General features: G+C 31.6%; 1 protein-coding gene across 1 annotated transcript; it reads right to left on the reverse strand.

Annotated features, from left to right (window-relative positions):
* Nucleotides 1–6,014: 6,014 nt before the first annotated feature.
* Nucleotides 6,015–16,002, reverse strand: LOC115712119 (protein ACTIVITY OF BC1 COMPLEX KINASE 8, chloroplastic). Its single transcript, XM_030640354.2, has 21 exons — nt 15,074–16,002; nt 14,211–14,346; nt 13,735–13,901; nt 12,860–12,980; nt 12,600–12,700; nt 12,189–12,287; nt 10,932–11,042; nt 10,770–10,849; nt 10,574–10,643; nt 9,544–9,617; nt 9,393–9,462; nt 9,168–9,256; nt 8,674–8,798; nt 7,955–8,035; nt 7,796–7,856; nt 7,643–7,697; nt 7,460–7,558; nt 7,236–7,325; nt 6,826–6,885; nt 6,629–6,748; nt 6,015–6,542 (listed from the first exon to the last, which is right to left on the reverse strand). The coding sequence occupies exons 1-20, from the start codon at nt 15,581–15,583 to the stop codon at nt 6,632–6,634; spliced, it is 2,316 nt and encodes a 771-aa protein (XP_030496214.2). The 5' UTR covers nt 15,584–16,002; the 3' UTR covers nt 6,015–6,542; nt 6,629–6,631.
* Between the last annotated feature and the right edge of the window lie 6,429 nt (nt 16,003–22,431).

Here is a 22,431-nt window from a genome sequence, read left to right on the forward strand (position 1 = left end):
ATGGACTAAAGGATGATCAGTTTTCTTTTTGTCACCATAACCAAGGGAAAACCAATCAAGAAGTAGCATTTTTCTTTTAAATGCCCTGGTTTGTGACAATTAGAACAATAGGGTCGCATTTTTTTATTGGGTCGAGGATTGGTAGATGTTGCAGAAGCTGAAGGATTCTGAGCAAGGGCAGCAGGTTGTTGACTGGAATCTTGAACAGAAGCGAGAAGTGGGAGGTGAGGATTTTTAAGTTTTCTTTGTCTTTCTCCATGGATAACCATGGAAAAAACTTTAGACAAAGATGGAAATGGATCAATTAGGAGGATTTGTGCTCGAAGAGGGAAATGGGATTCATTTAACACTGTGAGACATTGTAAAACCTATTCTTGATTCAAGAAAGCCAAATTGTCAATAGAGGCAGCACAAGTACAAGGAATCTGTGGTCTTAATTCCTGAATTTCATCCCACATGCATTTAAGTTTTGTAAAGTATGAACTAACCGAATCATCACCTTGACGAAGAGTGATAAGTGTTTCTCGAAGCTCAAAAATTCTGGGACCATTACCTTGATCAAAACGAGAATGAAGTTCAATCCACATCTCAGCCGAAGTATTAAGAAACATGATAATGCTCTTGATTTCTGGAGTGACGGAATGAAGTATCCACGACATCACCATTTGATTGCAGCGGAGCCAGTGGTTATGGAGAGGATCTTCGATCGGAGGTTGAGGTAATGTTCCTTTGAGAAACACAGTCTTGTTTCTTGCTCCAACAGATAGTTCAAAATCGCGTCTCCAGACCTGGAAATTGTGATCAGAGAGAGGAGGAGTGACCAAGATACGGCCGGGGTGATCCCCTGAACTGAGATAATATGGGCTGGAGCTATCTTCATGAGCGGGACGAAGAAGACGATTCTGGTTAGTAGAGTTTTCTCCAGTAATCACAGGGGCTGGAGGAATGATCGGATCGTCATTTTGTGGAGCATCTAGAATCGTAGAAGAGGAATTGGGCGGAGGATTTTGGCCAGAACTCCTCGAACCAGTAGCTCGAGTTCGAACCATGTTGAATATCAATGGCAGAACAGGGTGTAGACGATGAAGAAGAAGAGAGAAAAAAAAATTCTTAAGCAGCAGATACCATATTAGTGAAAAGCAGTAAAAAAATAGTTATTTTATTAATGAATGAAACAATATTTATACAAAGGGGAATGAGCTGTTTGGATAAAACAGATCATAACAGAAAACTGTTATTAAACAAAACTAACTAACAAGACTAAAATAACAACCAATAACCGACTATGTCTAAGAATTTTTCATTTTTTTCCTATTTTTTTTTTCTCTTTCTCTCTTTTTCTATCTATTTTTCTCTGCAACACTAATTTTTTTTTATTTTAATATATATAATATTAATAATAAGTGCACTTTTTACATCTTTTTTTTAATACTTTTCACGCTCTCACAAAAATTTTATTTTATTATTTTTTAAAAAAATACAAATATTTATTCTATTTCTTTTTCTCTTTTTTACATTTCTTACCAGTCACACTTAAACTACTTCATACTATTTTTTTTTAATTAATCACATTTTATATAAAAAAAAAATCTTAACTAGTTTATTTTAACCATTACTAAAATAAAATTCTTTTACTTTCACATTTTTTTCCTCATATTTTTCTTAACACACTTTCTCTCTTTTTACAAAAAAAAAAAAAAAAAAAAAAAAAAAATTAAAAGCACTCTTCCTGTATCTTTCCCACTTTTATATGATTAATAAAAGTAATTTTTTTTATGTTTTGTAGTTTATTTAGAATTAATTTATAAATGATTTGTATACTTTAATAATATTGATATCTTTAGGAGTGTGTATAAATTAATCCAATCCAATGACAATCGACCGATCTAATTACAACCGACTGCCAAACATTAGATATCCAATTGTGATCGGATCAAATTGGATGTTATTTTTAAATATCCAATTGGATCAGATCAGATGTTAGATGGAGTATCTAAAAATCCAATACATCCAACATCCAATTGATCCATTAATATTTTCATTTAGTTTGAACGAGTAATTAGATTTTATATTGTTATAAGTAAAAAACTACATGTATATATGAAAATTAACATTAAAATTTTGTTTTTTTTTTTTAAATTGGATGGATCCAATTCAATTCGATAGATACTAAATCTAAAATACTGGATAGATCTGATCTGATTCGATAAATACTAGGTCTAAAATATTAGATAAACTAGAATTAAACCAAAAGATATACATGAATACATCTAATAGATAGAACCGATCCAATTCAACATCCGTTCGATGATAGATCAATTGGATGATTGAAATTAATTGGATCAGATCGGATGGTAAAATTTAGGGAAATTTGTGGCAAAAGTCCTCAAAAAGTTCAATTTCATACAGATAAGTCTCTAAGGTTAAAAAATAGCGGCAATAATCCTCAAGGTGACATTTTTCGTAATTCCGTTAGTCCTTTTTTTTAACTGGGTCGTTAATCATTTAAAAATGCCACATGTTGAAATTTTATTGATCCAAATTATATTTTAATTAAAATAAATTTAAAAAACAAAATATATTATTTAAAAATCATAAAAAAATTAATTTTTTTTTTATCTTTTCTTTTCTTTTTCTTTTTTTTTTCCTTTTCTTTTTTTTCCTATTCACCTTCTTCGTCGTCTTCATCCAGACGCACCCTCAACCCCTGCCAACCCACCCTACCTCCACCCCCACCCCCAACCAGACCCCTACCCCCTACGACGAAAGCATATCGCCATGGAAGCCATACTCAACCGACCACCACCAGGAACTCCTACCCCAAAAACCCACCACCAGGAACTCCCACCCTAAAGGCAGCACCATTCCCACCCCGACCCTTTTTCTTCTCTCCCGCTTCGTCTCTTCCTTCTAGTTACCTCCATTGGCCAAAAACTGATGAATAATCAGGAGCTCCGATGAGAGGGCTTGAACGATGGAGCTTCGTGGACGTCTTGTCTCCTTCGCCTATTGATGAGTTTTGTGTTTTTATTGATTTGATCTCTATACTGGGTTTTTTTTTTGGGTTTTATTTCAGGTTAGAGGAGAAAACCTAGAATCTAAGGACCCTAATCCTAACTGTGACTAAGAGAAGAAGAAGAGACTTTGAAACCCATTAGAACCCTAGCCTTGTTTTTAACAGCAAGAAGAAGAAGAAAATAGAAAATCCATAGAACCCTAACCCTATTTTTGGTGCAGCTATTAGAAGAGAAGAAGTATTTTTGGGAAATTTTGAATTTCTTGAGAGAGAGAAGTGAGGCTGCCGTATATTGAAGAAAAGAATTAGAGTTAATTAGAGTTTGGTGTTGTGGAGGGTTAATTAGGGTTTGTATATTGAAGAAAAGAATCTGGGTTTTGGGTTGGCTTTTTGGGTTGACCGTGGTCGACGCTTTGGGTCAGACGGTGGTCGAAGGGGGTCTTAGGGAGAGAGAGAGTGGTTATGGTGGTGGTGGTGCTGGTTTGGGGTTGGAGGTTGGTGGTGGGTTTCTGGCAGTGAGAAGAAGAAGAAGACGAAGAAGAAAAGAAAGAAAAATTAAAAAAAAATTAAAAAAAAATTAAAAAAAATTAAAAAAAAAAAGAAAAGAAAAACAAAAACAAAAAAATAAATTATTTATTTATTAAAATTAAAATAATAATTTGGACCAATAATATTTCGACACGTGGTAATTTTTTAAAGGTAAACGGCTCAGTTAAAATTAGGACAAACAGACAAATAAAAATTGTGATCTTTAGGACTATTGCCGCTATTTTTGGACGTTGGGGACTAATATGCATCAAAGTGACCTTTTTGGGGACTTTTGCCGCAAATTTCCCTGAAATTTAACATCCAATATATGGATCGGCTCTGAATAGGCCTAAAAATATTGGATGTAGTCCAATGAACACCCCTAGATGTCTTGTTATTTTATTGTCAATTTATAGCTGTCCTCTTGTTATTTTATAGTTGTTTTATAGTTATTTTTAGGTTGTTGTTTGGGTGTTCTATAGTTATTTTTCTGTTATTTTTATGTGTCTTTTTGTACAGTTGTTGTTTAGTTTATGTGTATTTTTATAGTGTATCTTTTAGTTTATTTCATACAATTTTTTTATGTATATATCTACATTTGTTTTGTTATTTTATATTGTTTTTAAGTAGTTTTTTAGAATATTTTTTTATTGAACAGTTATTTTTTAGTTGTTTTTTTATTCATATGTATTTTTTATGGTGTATATTTTTAATTTATTCCTGACAATTTTTTTTTTTGTTGTATGTATGTTGCTTTGTAGATTTAGATACATGTATTTAGTTTATTTTCTTAACACATTTTTTTTCTAAAAATACAATGATAATTTTTTTTGTTTTTTTAGACACATTGTGCAGTAGTAGATATTGAGAGAGAAAAAAAGTTGAAAGTATGAAGTTGTAACAATAAATTCCATGAAAAATAATGTAGTAGTACAAAAAGATAAATCAAATTGTTAAAACTAAGAGAAAAAAAGAATTTCATAATTCAAAAACATATTATTTGGATATTACAATTTAATAATATTTTGTTATTTTTTTTTTTTGTTGTTTTGTATTTTTCTTTTTATTATTTTACATTTATTTTCATGTTGTTTTTTTATAAGTATTTTTCATGTTATTTGTTAAGTTGATTTAGAATTATTTTTTAGTTGTCTTAGTTGTTTTTAAGTTATTTTTTCATTTTATTGAAATATATTATTTTTATAATTTTGAAACTTTAACATTGTATTTTTAAAAATTAGTACAGTAAAAATATTAAAAATATGACAGTAAAAATGTAAAAATAACCAAAAATGAGTATTTTTGTAAGATCCCCGTCATTTTTCTGTTGCTTCAAAACAATGTTGTTTTCACACCATTGTTGTGCGAAACCAACGTGAAAGTAATATTTTTTTCAAAGAAAAAAACAAATGTAATAAAAAATAGAATCAGTGAAAATGTAAGTAATAAAAAAAATTGTAAAAAGGTAAAAAAAAATCTGTAAAAATATAAAATAAAATAACAATAGAAAAAGTATGTATGTGGAGTGCGTTGTGTAAATTTCCTTATAATTATTAAATTGTGCAATTAGTAAAAATATTCTATTTTACATATTAATTATTAAAAAAATATTATTTCTCTTAATTATTAATTATTTTGTGGCACAAATTCATATATAATTACGGTATCATATTTCTTGAATTTTAAAATACCCTTAACAAACTACTTATCTAATTCTCAATATAAGGCAACAATTGCTAAGAAGATGAACGAAAATGCCAAGTCAAATGAGAAAACTGTAATCAACATAGAGATAGAGAATAAATAAGTTACTTTTAGAAAGATATTAACTGAATGCCAATTTCCATTTGAATAGAGAGAGTGGTATCTTCCCGTTATGTAAATTTTAATATTAGAAAAAGAGAAAGGAAATGTTGTATAGGATGAGGACAAAAAACCAATGAAGTGAAAGGAGACGAAACATGTTGAACACTTATTTGTCAGCAGTGGTGTCGAGTTGTGAAACAAGTGAACACACACACACATACACTGAAGAAAGTAAGGACTAAGGACAACAGCACATCTGCATGAATAAATAATTACCAATGACGTGGTGTGGTCACCAATCCCAACATGTTATCAGTTATCTCTTCTCTCTACAAAATATAATGAATTTGGGGCCAAAAACATCTGCCTAGCTAAGCTAGCTGCCTCTCTCTCTCGGTGTCTCAAATATAAATATTATGTTATATATGATAAAAAGGGGCTCAGCTTTACAACGATGTGAACCAAAACAGAGTAACATCACATGTCAACTGAACCCATATTCTGCAACTTTGTTATATTGTGTATATAAATATACAGTCCACTTTATCAGATTAGAGAGCAACAAGTTCATAAAGTTAGTGTAACCATTCACACAAAAATACGACAAATATGCTCTCTAAGGAAGACAAATGAGTCGCAGCAGTAAAATCAAATTAAAAAAAAATGAAAAATCAGTATCTAGCTTGGATATATTATATTTACTTGCATTATTTTTTTCTCCTTATTTGAAATTGAGTTGTGTGTTTTGGTTACAGAATTATACAACGATATTGCAGAGATCCTTGCTCTGTAAATTATGATGGGAAGCCACGTGACTACACTGACCACCACTCCAAACTACAGAATAGTTACAAAAACAGCTCTACATCAAGGCCAAAGGCTGCTCAAATAAGACAATAATAAGCCTGAAATTCAGGTGCATCTTGAAACAAACGGACGTTACTTGGTGTAGTTATAGAACAAAACGGCATTGGCTAACCTAAACTCTATCCTAATACCAAGTGGAAATTTACACTGAATGTGGCTTTGAAACAATTGCCCATGACAAGGCTTTTGTTTGGTGCCAAACATCTCCACATCTCAAATTTGGGCAGGGGCAAATTTTTGAATTAGAAGGTTTCAGTTTCCCAATTTATTCAACAGTTGAATGGTTTAACCTCTAAGTTGAATAGCCACTGAGATGAACCAACAGCTGAAATTGCAAGAAGATCATAAGTTGATCTATGAAGTATGCAACCTTGAACTTTAGAGCAATTGTAAGAAACAAGATTCACTTACCAATTAAGCAGTTCCCATTATTAATCTTTCACGCTCATCCAGCTTCTTTACCTTTATAATGCCAATGAGAACTTGAATGCCGAAAAATGCACAAAAGGCATATGCGGTCATAGCAGGAACCTGAGAAACAAAATACTTAATATACAAGAAACTCTTACCGAGATCATAGAAAGAAACAAGAAAGGAAAAGGGCTCACTCGAATGGAATTAAAATACAAAATTGTTGCCAGGTTTACTAAGCTTCCTGCAGCAACAGCCTGTTCATCAAAGAAAGGGATTGAGAAAAATGAGGAACCAAATTGTTTTTAAGATAAGCCAGAGTTTTATAAATACTGATAACAGAATTATGATCTAAACACTAGAATTTAATACACATGTACTTCACTTTTCGTCATTCTGCAAGAAATGCTTATTATCCAATCTTCTAATAAATCCATTTCATAGGCAGAGGCATTTAGATACGGCATTTAAATTCATTTTTCTATGATTTAGGAGAAAAGCACAAATAATGAATGAAATAGTTTTCCTTCAGCGAAATCATCATAAAAGAAAATTATATTAGAAAGAATATATGATTTGACATGATCATGAGCAAAGCTAAACTCACACTCCCTATAGTCTTCTGAACAGTTGCTACACGTTGGAATGCCCTCTCAGATTCCAATGCCCGAACTCTAAGCTTGAGATCACCTTGCTCCTACAAAATTTAAGAAACATACAGAAACAACAAATTAATTAAGCGCATGAAGTAGTTGAAGCACTCTTATGATAAATACATGTAAACAAAAATGTAGTAATGTATTTAAGAAATTATAAGCAAATCATTCATACCAGTCTTTGGATGACATCAGTAAGCTTTTGAACTCTGTCAGCTTGCCTAAATAAGTTATAAAAGGCCTGAGACTGTCTATCCCATCTGCTTCTTGCATCCTGCAAGATTTGTGAGATCAAGATATAAACAGAAATGGTATTTAAAATTTATAGAACATTTAGATGAATGTAAATTAAATTTACCTTTAATAAAACTTCAACTCCAGCTTCCCTAAATTTCAACAATTCCAGGGCATAACTATAACATAGAAAATGTAAGACTTGTCAGTTGTTCATCAATATTAGCCATATTCAAAAGAGCTTGTTACACTGATTTCAAATAAAGAGTAGACTCACGGTCTGGCAATCTCAGTAATATCAAATCGAGGGTCAAGGCCCTTTCCAATGCCATCCAATACTGCAGGCCAAAAATAATAAAAATAGTAATTACTTATTTACAGGTAGGGATTATATATGACGTAGAAATTTACAAAGCCATTTAAATAATGTAGCCACCTGAAAATGCCCGAACAACAAATGTGAAAGTAGCAGGAAAGCGGAAGGGTTGATCTCCTGCAATGGCTAATAGATCTTCCCCTGTTAAATCACTGCAACAATGAGTACAGTACAGAAGCATCTCATGTTTCACCAGATGCTACAAGTAGAATGATGACATATATGAATACTTACATAAAATTTAATAGGAGGAAAGTGTTAATACCTAATAATTTTCAAGTTAATCTTATGTTTGAGCAAGTTACATTTTGTACTCAAAACTCGCTAACCCATCAGCGTAGGAAAACCAAATCAATTTTTGCCAACTACAGGATGCCTACAAAGTTTACGTCAAAATTTTACTATGACTTCTCTCAAACTACAAGACCACACATTGCTAATAAGACTGGCAATAAAAAAAATAATCAGCCGTCCCTTCCTCTAAATCATTCATTATATATACTCACTAGTCACTACTATATTCTCCAATCTAGGGAAAGGATACAAGTCTAGGAGCCAAACTGATCTTTAAAAGAGGAAGTACTTGCTTATGCAACTTCTTTTCATTTACATGCCTAATGGTGAAGATAGTTTAAGCAAAACTTTGAGAAGATCCCTACTCTTTACTCACTTTTTTCTTAAAAAAGGAATAAAGCAAACAACTACAAAATAATCATTCAAATCTCGTAAATGAGTTGGACAGAAAAAAATGTGTAATGAAATCAACATTATTGAATTACCAATTGCAGCCAAACGTTCTTTCTTCTTCATTATCTTTTCCTCCTTACTCAATGGCTTTTTAAATCCAAGTTCAGCTGTCGCCATCTCTCTCTCTTTTCTCTGTGCAGCAAGGCGCTCTTCAAAGCTGCAAGCATAATCATGAGCATGGCTGTCATTCATCCATCTTTGTTCTGTAAAACAAAATAATGCATCTGTTCCTAGTTTTCGGATATTGCAAACATGGAATTAAAATCCCAATAAATTAGAAATAACAAATTGTGAACCATATTACCTATGACAAAAATATTGATTAGAAATATATAAAAATATTTTTCTATATTGATTAGAAATATTGCATGAGAAACCATATGTTTCTGAATATTTTAACCTATGATTTAAAGGAAAACTTCTCTTGAGCTGTCTGATTTTCTGTCAAATTCAACTCCATATTGTTAGATGAATGAGTGAAAAGAGAACACATAATTAATTTTCTGCGATGTTCTCGATAAGGCACCTATTAAGGAAGAACAGAGCAGTTCGCCTGACAGCTGTCATATCTCCGGTAGGTACAAGAACACCCATCTGTATCATTGCCTGGAGGACCTGTACTGATATAAGAATTTTAATTGATTAGTAGCTTACAAATTTGATAAGTCACATTATACCACTGACACTTAATGACTATTATTCAAGAGAAATAGGTATAAGTAAGGGCTGCAACTATGGAACAAACAATTACCTTATCTGGATCCTTCTCGTAAACTCCATAGAATACTTCCAACAAACCTTCTCTGATGTTTGGACTAATACTGCAAGTAGCTCAAACAGTACATGTCTTTAGAAAGGGAAACACCCAAGAAAATATAGAAAGCACAAGGACAAGAGAATACCTTCCCATCATTCCAAAATCATAAAAGATTAACCTTCCACCATTAACATCATCAACAGCAATATTTCCAGGATGCTGCATACAAAATATAAGTACATCTATAATTCTCATGCAAACGTAAAACACAACACTAAGAATTTTTACAATATTTCTCCAAGGTGCATATTTTAGAAGTACTAATAATGCATGCAACTCTATATTATAATAGATGCATAGTAGATAGCATGACATGTACTCGTGCTTTATAAAGCCAGAAATATATAAAGGCCAACTTTAAAATGAAGTTTTCTTGGCTTGTTCTAACTAGAAACACCACAACAATTAAACTATGCACATATAAAAGTAGGGTTTATTTGTGTTGCTGCTGTGCTGCCCGATTCAGACCCCTGACCTGAACCCCGGCCTCGACCCTGACCCAACCTCGACAATACAACCTAAGTTCATAAATATTACAATACAAGCTAATACGAACAATTTTTTATACATTGAATAATAAGATTCGTATTGTATTAAAATTTATGATTGTAACAATTAAATGATTAATAATACAATACAAAACTCAATCCAAACAAAGTGTTTTACTTATTTAATACAATACGACCCTCTTATGTCAAATGAGCCCTATAAGTATTATAAGTTGGGTTAGTTAGGCTGTTTTCAGTTGGGAGTTTGTTGTTTGTTGCAAGGGCGTATTGTTGTATACATAATATAAAGATAGAATAGTGTTAGAGTTAGCGAATAATTTGGTTTGTTTTGAGAAAGAAAAGCCTCTTTGAGCTAACTCACTGTACAATCTTGGAATAAGTTTAAGACCAATTCATAATTTTTGCAATAACGAGAAATTTAATCAATTATTTATGTGTTTTATGCAGATTGGATACTTAGTATCCTATCTTTATCATATAATTTTTGCAAATTCAGCACTCACTAGAAGTTTGTAACCAATCACCAGAAACATACTCTCTTGAGCTGCAGCTAAATTTTTACCATCACTTACACTACTCATCAACAAAATAACAATAGGAACTTACAGGGTCAGCATGGAAAAAACCATGAGACAGGATTTGCTCCAAATAAGATTCAACAGCATATCGACCCAACCTGCAAAATAAAAGATGATAACTGAATTCATAGAAAACGTATGACTTGTAATTGAGAAATATAGGAGCTGAATATCATATCATTATACAAAATCAAATCCAGATAGATGGCGGAGGGTGTATTGACCTTTTCCGATCAACACCCAACTGATCTAAAGCTTTTATCTTATTTATTTTGATCCCTGGGACATACTCCATAGTCAAAACCTGCAATGATAGAAAAGGTTACATCTGAAAAGAATAACTGCAATGCTACCAGCTGAAATTCAGGATTGCTGAAATATTAAACCTGCGGCGTTGTGTACTCCCACAATATTGTTGGGACTTTAACATATTCCAAGTTCTTAAAGTTGCTTGCAAATAATTCTGCGTTTGCGGCTTCCTTGGTGTAATCGATTTCCTGAATTTTTTTAGATATTATTAGATGTTTTATTCCAAAATAATTACAGAGGAAAATAATTTTATAAATTAAAAGAAAAATGATGAGCAGGTTAATAGATAACATAAGATGTCAAGGTTCTAATAGACACTGAAACTTGCCAGTAGAAAGATGAACTAGATTAAGTTCTGTTTCCAACAAATTAGAGTAAAATGGAAAATTGTTTAGAAGAAGCTCCCATACTATTTTCCTCGGTGCCTTTTCTCTTGACATAAAAATTTATATGCTGGGGACAAAGGTAAATGTTTCTAGAAGAGTTTTAAACAAGTTCTCAATGGTTAACATCTTATGATCTCCACAGTAATCCTTTCATTTGCAAACTGGCTACTTTCACCAATTACTCTTTATTTCATCATTTATTATCATAAACTAAATCACAAAATATTCAGCAAAATGCCTAAATTGTCAGGATTAGCAGAAAATTATTAGTTTTCACGACTCATTACAATTACTTAGAGGTTACATTTTAAATGGAAAGGCCATTCTGCCTTTACTCAAGTCCAAACAACAATAAATGGTCTTCCACTATATTGTAACACAATAAATCAATGATTTTTTATTTTCCTGATGTCTCAGAAATCTTCCCAAACTCTGCTTAACGATCTCGAGTTGAGAATTGGCTGAGCCCTGAAATTTTTGGGAGACAAGCTACTCAAGCATACTGTTTTGTAGGTCCCTGTGATAAACTAAACTGACAGCTCATGAGATCCTATCTTCTATTTTTATTGTCAATTCTCTAAATGTTCTATCTTCATCATTAAACCATTGTTTCCAGCCTTCCCTCCTCATTCACACATCTTCCAACAGAGTAGACAAAATTTTATGAAAGTATGACCAGATAAAGTGATTTACACCTATATATGAAATTCTTCATTGATCAATAAAAAAAGAAAAAAACAGTGATTTTTCACACCAAAATATGTGAAAGTGTGATCAGCCAAAGTAATTTTATATGGATGGACCAAAAAAAATACAGTTGTTAATGTGAAACAACTTTATTGAACCTTTGATTGAACAATATAAATCACTAGAAGCAATTCAACTTTCTCAAGACAAGTGAAAACTAAACATCATTTGTTTTTTTGTTGAAATCTCTCGTGTTAATACCTGGTATAAAACGGAGGCACACTCATCATATATAGCAACCCAATCCCTCTTTGCCCCATCTGATTTTGGATCAATCTTTTGAAGGTACTCTGCAATTACCTGGTAGAAAAAATGAAAACAATTCCAAAGTTGCAAATGCATGTCAGTATGTATACATGCAAATAAGACATGCAAATTGGTACAGGCACACAGGCAACAACTAACTTATGACAAGGCCCACAATGAAAGTGAAGAGAGAAGAAATTTAATTGAAATCTAAAGTTTCCAAAGCCTGTGGAAGCTGAAGTTACACATTTAAAATTAAAATGCAAGAGAAATAAATAATGAAAAGAGAAACCAGTCCAAAGAATATGAAACACATGCAAACACCAGAAAAGATACAATTAAAATAAATGTGAGAAAGACACAAACCCTCAGATTTTTTAGATCAATGTCAAAGAGAGCCTTCAGCCCAGGCCTTTGCACTTTAACAACAATTTCCTGTCCCTTCAATTTTGCACGGTGGACCTGACCTGCATAGTAAAATATATACAACATTATCACATTACATTCCTTCTTTGACTATTTTTACAAATAGTACAGATTATCCCTACATTGCAAATACTAGATGAAAAATAGTCCAATTGGAAATTTTGAGTCGTAAAGCATCTAAAACATCAATTAAAAATTACCAAGACTAGCAGCAGCTATTGGTTCATAGTCAAACCGATCAAAGATTTCATTTACAGAACCTCCAAGCTCTTCTTCAATAATAGAAACAGCTGTCTCCGACGGAAAAGGAGGAACTTGATCCTGAATACAAAAAGAAGTATAATAACTCTACAAAGCAAACAGAGACAAACTGCACCAAATAGTTTATGATATCATAAGAAATGGTGAGAAAAACAAAACCTATTCCCGTTTCAACAAGCTAATTGATATAATAATTGAAATGCAGAAAAGAAAAATTACGATTCTGTCTGTTCTCAGTCGTCTTCTTTTATCATTGTTTGTCACACTATCCTACATCAACTGGCTTAACAAATTGAAAGCTAAATAATAAATTTCTATGCTAGGTTTTCTGCAAAATCATCAAATCATTTTCATTTTTTTTGTGTGTGTTTTTCATTTACTGAAGAAGCGTTGATTCAAAAAGTGTAGTGCATGTGCTGAGAAAAATAAGTGTAGTGCATGTGGACTCGTGTTTTCTGCAGTTAAGTTTAAGTAAACAATATGGCTAGCCACTAGTAAAAGGATGACAGTCCACTAGCTAATTGTTGTTGCATTCATCTCAGACCAAGCAGAATACGTAAAACACAAGAAACTAATGTTTTATACACCAGACAATATCTCTTATCCTATTTCTAAATGTCACCCTGAAAAGAGATTGCAAACATCTTCCATGCAATGCAAGGATTTATATTCCCAGTAAAACCAACACCAACTAAAAACCAACCAATGACAAATTTACCATAAAATTATATGTAAAGGGACAAATGAACAAGTGCAAAATATATATGTATAGTTGTATACACATAATAAACAGCACCAAAAGCTAATTTCCAACCTGAAGTTCAGCCAATTGGTCTACATATTCTTGTGCAAGAATGTCAACCCTTGTAGAGAACTGCTGGCCAATTTTGATGAATGTCGGACCTAATCTTAAAATACTTTCTTTAAGCCACTTTGCAAGAGCCTTCCGCCTCAAGACTTTTTTCCCCTCTGTCATTCCTCCTGAACAAGTGAACATATATACATTATTATTAATTATATGTGAAGTTGCTAACAGAGAAGTTACATATATATGTGTGTGCGGATAAGTAATAATTCAAAGAACCAGAAGAGCTGTGCAACAAGAACAAACCACTACTCATGATGGAATTTCAATGGCTACTCCTTTCTAATGGCAGCAGCCAATTTAATAGTTTATTCAGTTTTCAATGACAAAGAATGAAATGAAACAAAGCAACAACTCAACAACAAACCAAAGCCTGCCATGGATTTAAAACTTTATTATCTATTTTTTCTATTAAAGTCACTAACCTCTATAAGTGAACTTCTGATTGTTCAACCAAGCCTTAAAGAGAAATTTTAGAACAAATCCCCATATTTCCAAGGTTCTCTGGATTGTTGAGTAAGTTTTAAATCTACTCCAACGACCACCAGGAGTAACAGAAACCTGAAAAAACAATATATTGCCATGCTAGTGAGGTATTGCAAAGTGTATGCACAGAAAATGTCCGAAAACATATATAGATTAACATCAAATTATTTAAGAGCAACAAAAGAAAGATGGTAACTGTAAAATTGTTTTTCAATATATTTGTAAGTTAATTATCACAAGAAGAGTGAAGTTAAAAGAGTAAATGATAAAATCTATGCCTTTTCAACTTAAGAAAAACTCCAATACTTAATATATGAGCAAGTATAATATGCCGTTCAAAGTATTCGTTGAGATCATGTAAAGTATTAGTTAGTAGTTACACCTGATTCTTTATCTCGTGATCTTATTCCTAATTGTGGAACAAAAATATCCCTATAATTCCAAGGCAAAGATTACTGAAAAAAAAAACTCATTTCCAATCCATTCCTGTGAGGAGGACAATTTTTGCAAGTATCACATATTTAGAGAAACCGGAAAGAGAATTGACAATTCTTGCCTACTGATTTTCTCCATTAGGACTCTTTTCATTAAGGATTAATATATAGATGCCCCCAGAGTGTGCCTAACTACTGACTTGTTTAATAACATGAAGCATTGAATCCTTCACTAACTTTTTCGCGCATATCAACACTAATCAAATGAAACAAAAGGCAAAATTTCGCAACTCACTTCTTAATTCAGATTTATGTAATAAAATTAGACAGTAAACATTGATTATAGGTGAGAATGAAGGACCCCATACCTCAACTTTTTGTTGCCCACTACCACTTTGCTTAAACCAGGCGTCTTCTTTCCCAATTTCCTCTATCCTCTTCTTTCTCCCTTCCTCCGCCACCTCCGCGTCCTTGACCTCGGCCGCCACTTCAGCAGCCACACCATTTCCATTTACATACTTAGCCAAGGTCCCATTAGTAGCCGCCCCATTCCCACTCTCCAACACACTCACACCACCATTGGAATACCTCTCCACCGAACCATTATACGCATAACCATTCCCATTCGTCCCGGCAGCTCCATTGCCGTTCAATCCCGCTCCATTCACTTCCTTTATGAATTCGCTCCTCTTCTCATCGACCACAACGCCGTCTTCTTTAACAGCTTTGATCCGTGTTCGAAAATTGCAGCCGCTATGCTTTGAGAGAGAGAGCCTAAACAGAGAATTTTTAGAGAGATATACAGACCGCCTATGAGTATGCGTCAATTGTGGTGAGAGAAAAGTCAGGTCCGGAATAGCTATGGAAGAAGAAGCCATTACGGAAAAAGTACCTGGATTCAATCAAGCTTAACCCTAAATTTCATAGTCCGATACGGTGTGTGTGTGAGTGAGAGGGATGTTGAGGTCGGTTATGGAGTCAGAGTAGTGGAGAAGAAGAAGAAGACAAGGTGTGAGCGTGTATGGAATCAGAAGCACAAGATTTTTATTTATTTATTTTATTTCCCAAAATATATAAAAATGGAGGGAAAGGGGTGGATGTGGGAATGACACGTGGCAACTGAGAGATGAGAGTTTAGGAGTATGGGAGTTTCTTATTGGCTGAAGAGTGTCCAAGCTGGATCTTCTCAGCCACAAAGGCATTTTGCCCTTAAGAAATTCTGTAGACGCTTTTCCGCTTACGTGTTGTTCCACCCATTCTCATACACCATTGTTGGCGCACAAAAGTATTTAGCATTCTATAAGATGTGGTCTTATAATTATTTAATGATTCTTTATAAATTTTATTAAATTATATAAATAAGATTTTACTTTTAAAAAATAAAAATGAGATTTTGTATCAATAATAATATTACACCACTCATAAAAATGTTAAGCAATGTAAGAGTAAAATTTCTACTTAGATTTTGGCTCAGTTGAATAAACTCATAACCTATAGCTGATGACCACTAGATTGTTTGTACAAACCACTCTCTTCGTGGGCTGCACAAGAAAACCCAAGGACCTAAATTATAGAGTAGGCTTTGGTTAAACTACAATGTATATGGTATGTACAACTAACCATACAAGCCAACTTGATTATGGGTTGTACAACCCACAATAATTCTTTAGACATACTTAGACCTACGATATGGTCCAAGAAGTGGTAAGTCCAAATACATGCTCATTTGAACCACGTGGTCAGCCCATGATTGTGGGATGAACAGCCCATTAAGACCAAGTCTAGCCTTGCAACGGTTGTGCCCACGATTTATGAACTACACTACTCCAAGGCAGGGCCGGCCCTGAAAATATATGGGCCCAAGACGAATTAAATTTTGGGGCTCTCAAAAATATATAAAAAAAAATTAAAAGAAGAGTCTTATGGGATTTGAACTCATGACCTTGGACTTTATGCCATCCACCTCAACCAACTAAGCTACAAATATTTATTGCTTATAATACACTTAAATTTTATTTAAATAAAAGTCTAATAATTTTTTTTTATTTTTTTATTTCGGGCCCCCGGAAAGTGTGGGCCCTAGGCACGGGCCTAGCCCGCCTATGCCTAGGGCCGGCCCTGCTCCAAGGCGGTTACAATTATTCCCACTATCTTAGGTCACGGGCCAGTATCCACGGAAAAGTGGGTGTACAACCCACAACGATAGGTGAACACATTTGAATAATGGAGTGGAGTGACTATTCTACCCTCCAACTGAACTACGATGGGATTTGATCCCTTATATAAGGGTACGTAGACAACTTGAGGGGACAACTTGGCGTTTGGTAACATTTTTTTAATCAGTTTTCTATTTTTAAAATTGGAAAAGTAAAAATATTTTCGAAAACATATTCTATAAAACTGTTTTCACTTTTCATTTTTTTAAATGAGAATCAAAATTTTAAAAATAATAAAAAAAAAAGCTATTTTCAATATTTTTTTAAACTGTTTTTTTTCTTAATCAATATTTTAGACTTTGACTATACCCGAACCCAAATCTCTCCCCCACGGCCCTGGCGCTGAACCTGGTCTCTGATCCGAACCCGAATTTGACTCCAGACCTAGAGCCAACTTAAATAAAATCAAAAAATAAAAATAAAGATAAATTTTACAAAATACTTTTATTTTTTGTTTTTAAAATTAAAAAATAAATATTTTATATTTTACTTTTATTTTGTAATTAAAAAAATAAAAAAATAATATTCTTTCTTTTATTTATTAATTTTTTTTTGGATACGGAAAGACATCAAATCGTCAATATAGGTAAAAGTTGCTCAAGAGAAAGCCATTTGTCAAAGTCTTGTTCGAACGAGAATATATTATAGAAATTTTTACATGAAAAATCTATTTTACACAATTTATTACAAAATTACTCACACACGCCTATGACTACATTTTTACTTACAAAGTTGCTTTTATTACACAAATACCACTTAGTCATCATTCCATCCATCATCAATCAAATCCTACTCTCTTCCCTCTCTTTTTTCATTTTCTATCAATCAATCCATCATTTCACTCTCTTTTTTTTTCTTTTCTTTTTATTTTTAATTTTATTTCAGTTTTTAATTTTTTATTTTTAATTTTATTTTCAGTTTTTAATTTTTTTTCCATAACAATTCTTCCTTTCTTTTTATTTTTAATTTTTAATTGTAAAGCTAGTTTCTTATATATTGTTGCTTAGGTCTAGGATTGACTTCTATCAATCAATCCATCATTTCACTCTCTTTTTTTCTTCTTTTCTTTTTATTTTTAATTTTATTTCGGTTTTTAATTTTTAATTTTTAATTTTATTTCAGTTTTTAATTTTAAATTTTTTTACATAACAATTCTTCTTTTCTTTTTATTTTTAATTTTAAATTGTAAAGCTAGTTTCTTATATATTCTTACGAAGAAACGGACCTTGATAACATATGGAGCGACTGTGTAGAGAATAAAGCCAGAAAGAGTATAGAAATCATTGTGCTTCTTATGTATGTTTGCTCAACAAATTATGTAGAGATTTCATTGTCAACGTTTCTGGGAAAAAAGCTAATGTTGGTGCTGATGTTCGAACCGAGGTTTGTTTTCGGTTTCTTTTTGGTTTTCTCCCATATTTGAAATTTTACACCTTCTATATGTATTTTTTTAATAAGTTTTTTATCTAGTTGTTTCCTGTCCATTTTTATATCATCAATGGGTAACAATGAGATTTATCATGGATGTTGATGTTCAAAGAGTTTTTCCTGTATTTTAGTTTGTATACAGTTGTTTTGTAGTTTTATTATAGTTTTGCTACTTGCATATGTTATTTCACTATAAAATTAATATGCAACTATTTGCACAAAACTTACTATGTATAACTACTATTTCTTAGTCCCCATCAAATTAAATTCTTGCATAATATATAAACTATCATAAAACGATAATGCAACTATAAGGCAACTATTTGCGCTTGCATACAGTTGTTTTGTAGTTTTGTTATAGTTTTGCTACTTGCATATGTTATTTCACTATAAAATTAATATGCAACTATTTGCACAAAACTTACTATGTATAACTACTATTTCTTAGTCCCCATCAAATTAAATTCTTGCATAATATATAAACTATCATAAAACGATAATGCAACTATAAGGCAACCAAAACAAAAAAATAAATCAAAATGCAACTGTATATAACGTAGATGTATTATTCATGAGGTTTTTTTTTAATTTTTCACATCATACATTGTTTTGGATTTAGTGGGAGCTCCAGATCTGTTTGTTACAGATCTACATTTCATGAATATAGATTTTGATATTAGGGGGAGTTATTTTGATCGAATAAAATAGAAAACAAATGTGTAATTTCAGTTTCTTTACAGTTTTTCTGATTTTTTTTTCGTCATTTTCAGTTTAGATCATTGCAGGTATTCTTTTCCAGTTGATTTTGCCAGAATTAATAGTTGTATTTTTCTCGTTTTGGTTTCATTTTGGTTGTTTTGCGGTTTTGAAACGAGCGCGTATTTTCATCTTCATGGTTCGCTTCCGTACAAATTTGAAGGCTTAGTGCATGTGGTATTTTTGTAAATATTTGTATGTGGACTGTATAAATGTTTAATGGGCCGGCCCAAAGTATTTTTATAATTTTTTTTCCTTTTTTGTATTTTTTTGTTTTTTTTCCTATATTATATATATAAAGAGAGAGGTCCAAACTCCAAATAATAAGAGAAATTTATTAATTTTATATAATTGTTTCGATATTATTAATTAGCTTCAATATGTACGTTGCACTGTTTGATTTGATGATGCACATCGATAACTTGGAGAGTTAATTAATTTATATGTAAGAAAGCAAATGAACAAGCAATCAATATATATTTCTATATATTTATATATAGGGATATGATTTTGTCCCGTAATTGAACTTTCACGGATTGTAATCCGTGATATACGACAGCCGTCAGATGAGGGAGTTGTTTGATCTGACGGCTGAGATTGATCTAAAGGTAGTTAGGGTTAAAAAGTAAAAACGTACCCTGATACTCATTTAATGTACTCTGAGTCCCATCTAATGTACCACAAAATACATTCTGTGAAAGTACATCACGGGACAAAAATATATCCCTATATATAATATATGGTGATTCAATAATGTACCCCCTTAAAATAAATGTATTGATGCACTTTCTATTTGTTTCGGCATCTAGAAAAAAAATTTAGTAAAATTTTTTTAATATTCATGTACGTTATAGATATTTAAGATATCTTACAAAATTTTAAGAAATTTAGAATAATTTATAATATTATTAAACAATGTTCAAACAGTCTATTTTACACGCGTACAAAATAGTCACGTGTGCAACACACTGCTTGAACGCAATTTTCAGCGTGTTAAACTTTTCCGAATTCCTTAAAATTTTGCAGGATGTCTTAAATAAATATAATTTACATGATCATGTAAAAAAAAATTATCTAAAAAATTATTTCTGATACTAAAATAGATAGAGATGTATCAGTATATCTCTTTTAAGGAGGTGTATTATAAAATCTCCCTGTAATATATATACACATAAAACTAAATCTTTATAGTAGTGATGTCCTAGTATATATATATATTTTGTTTAATGTTATGAAATATTATTGGGTGATTCTACAATGCACCTCCTTAAAAGGGATGTACTGATGCACCATTAACTTGTTTCGGCATCCGGAAGAATTTTTTAGTCTAATTTTTTTTCATATTTATGTACGTTATATCTATTTAAGATATCCTAAATTTTTTTGAGAAATTCGGAATAATTTACAATATAGAAAACAATGTTCAAACAGTCTACTTTACACGCGTATAAAATAAAATAGTCACGCGTGCAACACACTGTTTGAACGTAGTTTTCGGCGTGTTAAACTTTTCCGAATTTCTTAAAATTTTATAGGATGTCTTAAATAACTATAACGTACATAACCATGAGAAAAAATTTGACTAAAAAACTATTTCGGATGCTAAAACAGATAGGACTACATCAATATATCCATTTTAAAGGGGTGTATTGTAGAATTTTCCAATATTATTTATGGATGTCTAAATTACTAAATTAATTATCACTGTTAATATTTAATTGTATTTTCTTTATTACAATCTTTTATTATTTTAGTCATATTTTTATATAAATAGGGGTTCACTCCATTAAATAAAAGGGTTTTTTCATATATAGCTAAATTTGATTCAAAATTTACTTTTTTATTACCATATGACAAAATAAACAAAATTAAGAAAATTAAAGTTTTTTTTTTCAAAAATACGATAGAGAGACTTCTTCTGCAAAAGAACGTCTCCTTCTTGCAGAGCAAAACAAGTGAGTTGCTCTCTATCGTTGGCAACACTTCACCAGAAAATTAAGGGATGGAGATCTGAAATCATCAACAACCAATGATGTAGAAGCTTTTTGCGATCTCCATGAATGCCGGCTAGGAACTTTGGGCTGATCTCCATTAACGCCGGTAAGAAGTTTTGCTTAGATGTTCTGCCATGGCAACGAGATCACCGTGGGGAGATATCCATGAAGCCAATGAAAAAGAATCAACAATCTAGGGGGGAGATCTAGTGGAATCATTGAATATCATGCGATTGAGAGAGGTCTCCTTGAATTTTCATACCCACACAATTTGGGTTTTCTTTCAAAAAAAAAATCTGATTTTTATGTAGTTTTTGGAATAAAAAAAATAAATTTGATGTTGTTTAGTGTGTTTTCTTCAATTATTTTGTTAATTAATTTTTATTATTTGGTTGATCTACATATATTTTCAGTATTTTTTTATAATTTTCGAAAAAATTTGAAGAAAATTACTGTATTGAATTTCAGGGAAATATAATAAGAACAATGAGTATGTGTTAAAATTTTAATACAAAAATATGTTGCTTTCACGTTGTTTTTAAGTTTCATTTATGTTTTTTTTACATTCTCCTGAAAATAAAAGTAAATTGTACAAGTGAGTGAATAACAACACAAATATAACGATCAATGTGACAAGAAGATATTGCAAATATGAAGAAAATTTACAAATACTCATGCAATAAAAACATCAGTAGTTGATTTTGAGTTGTTTTGTGTGTTTGCTATAATTATTTGTTCATCAATTAATATTGTTTTGATTGAAAACAACAAAAATAAAAACTACACAATATCTACAAAAGAATAATTAAGTTATTTTCATGTTAGTGTGAAGTTTCTATTGTGTTTTTTTCGCAACATCTTATTTCAACTTGAAAATAATATATAATATCAAGTTGTTTTCATGTTGTTGTAAAGTTTGTTATGAATTGTTCATACGCTACACTAGTTGTTCAACAATTAAAAGAATATAGTTTTACATGTTAAAACAAAAACTTATATTTATCTCTTACATCCAGACATGAAAAATAATAAGAGAACACATTATGTTGATTTTGAATCAAGTGGGGGAATTGATAGGAAGAGATTGTAGATATGAAGAAAAATTACTTATATTTAGTAGTAACATTGTTAGTTGTTTTGCAGTTGTTTTAAAGTTGTAAAAACGTTGTTTAATTTTATTACTTTTTGAACATGTTGCTTTCACGTTGTTTGTACGTTGAATTTCAGTTGTAAAGATTTGTATCTACCTTAAATTATCAGTTGTTTTTATTATTTTTTACATCGTTGTTAAATAGTTGTTAACAGTTTTAAAAAACTACTAACAACTATTGT

This window comes from Cannabis sativa, chromosome 4, assembly GCF_029168945.1.
Source record: "Cannabis sativa cultivar Pink pepper isolate KNU-18-1 chromosome 4, ASM2916894v1, whole genome shotgun sequence".
Classification (NCBI taxonomy): domain Eukaryota; kingdom Viridiplantae; phylum Streptophyta; class Magnoliopsida; order Rosales; family Cannabaceae; genus Cannabis; species Cannabis sativa.

Bases quoted from the DNA above. Each gene is read 5' to 3' on its own strand.
- LOC115712119 (XM_030640354.2), bottom strand. From the start codon at position 15,583: ATGGCTTCTTCTTCCATAGCTATTCCGGACCTGACTTTTCTCTCACCA. The intron at 10,644-10,769 runs GTCAATACACCC...TTTATTTTGCAG, and splicing joins TTGGGTGTTGATCGGAAAAG to GTTGGGTCGATATGCTGTTG. The intron at 7,698-7,795 runs GTGAGTCTACTC...TCTATGTTATAG, and splicing joins ATTACTGAGATTGCCAGACC to TTATGCCCTGGAATTGTTGA.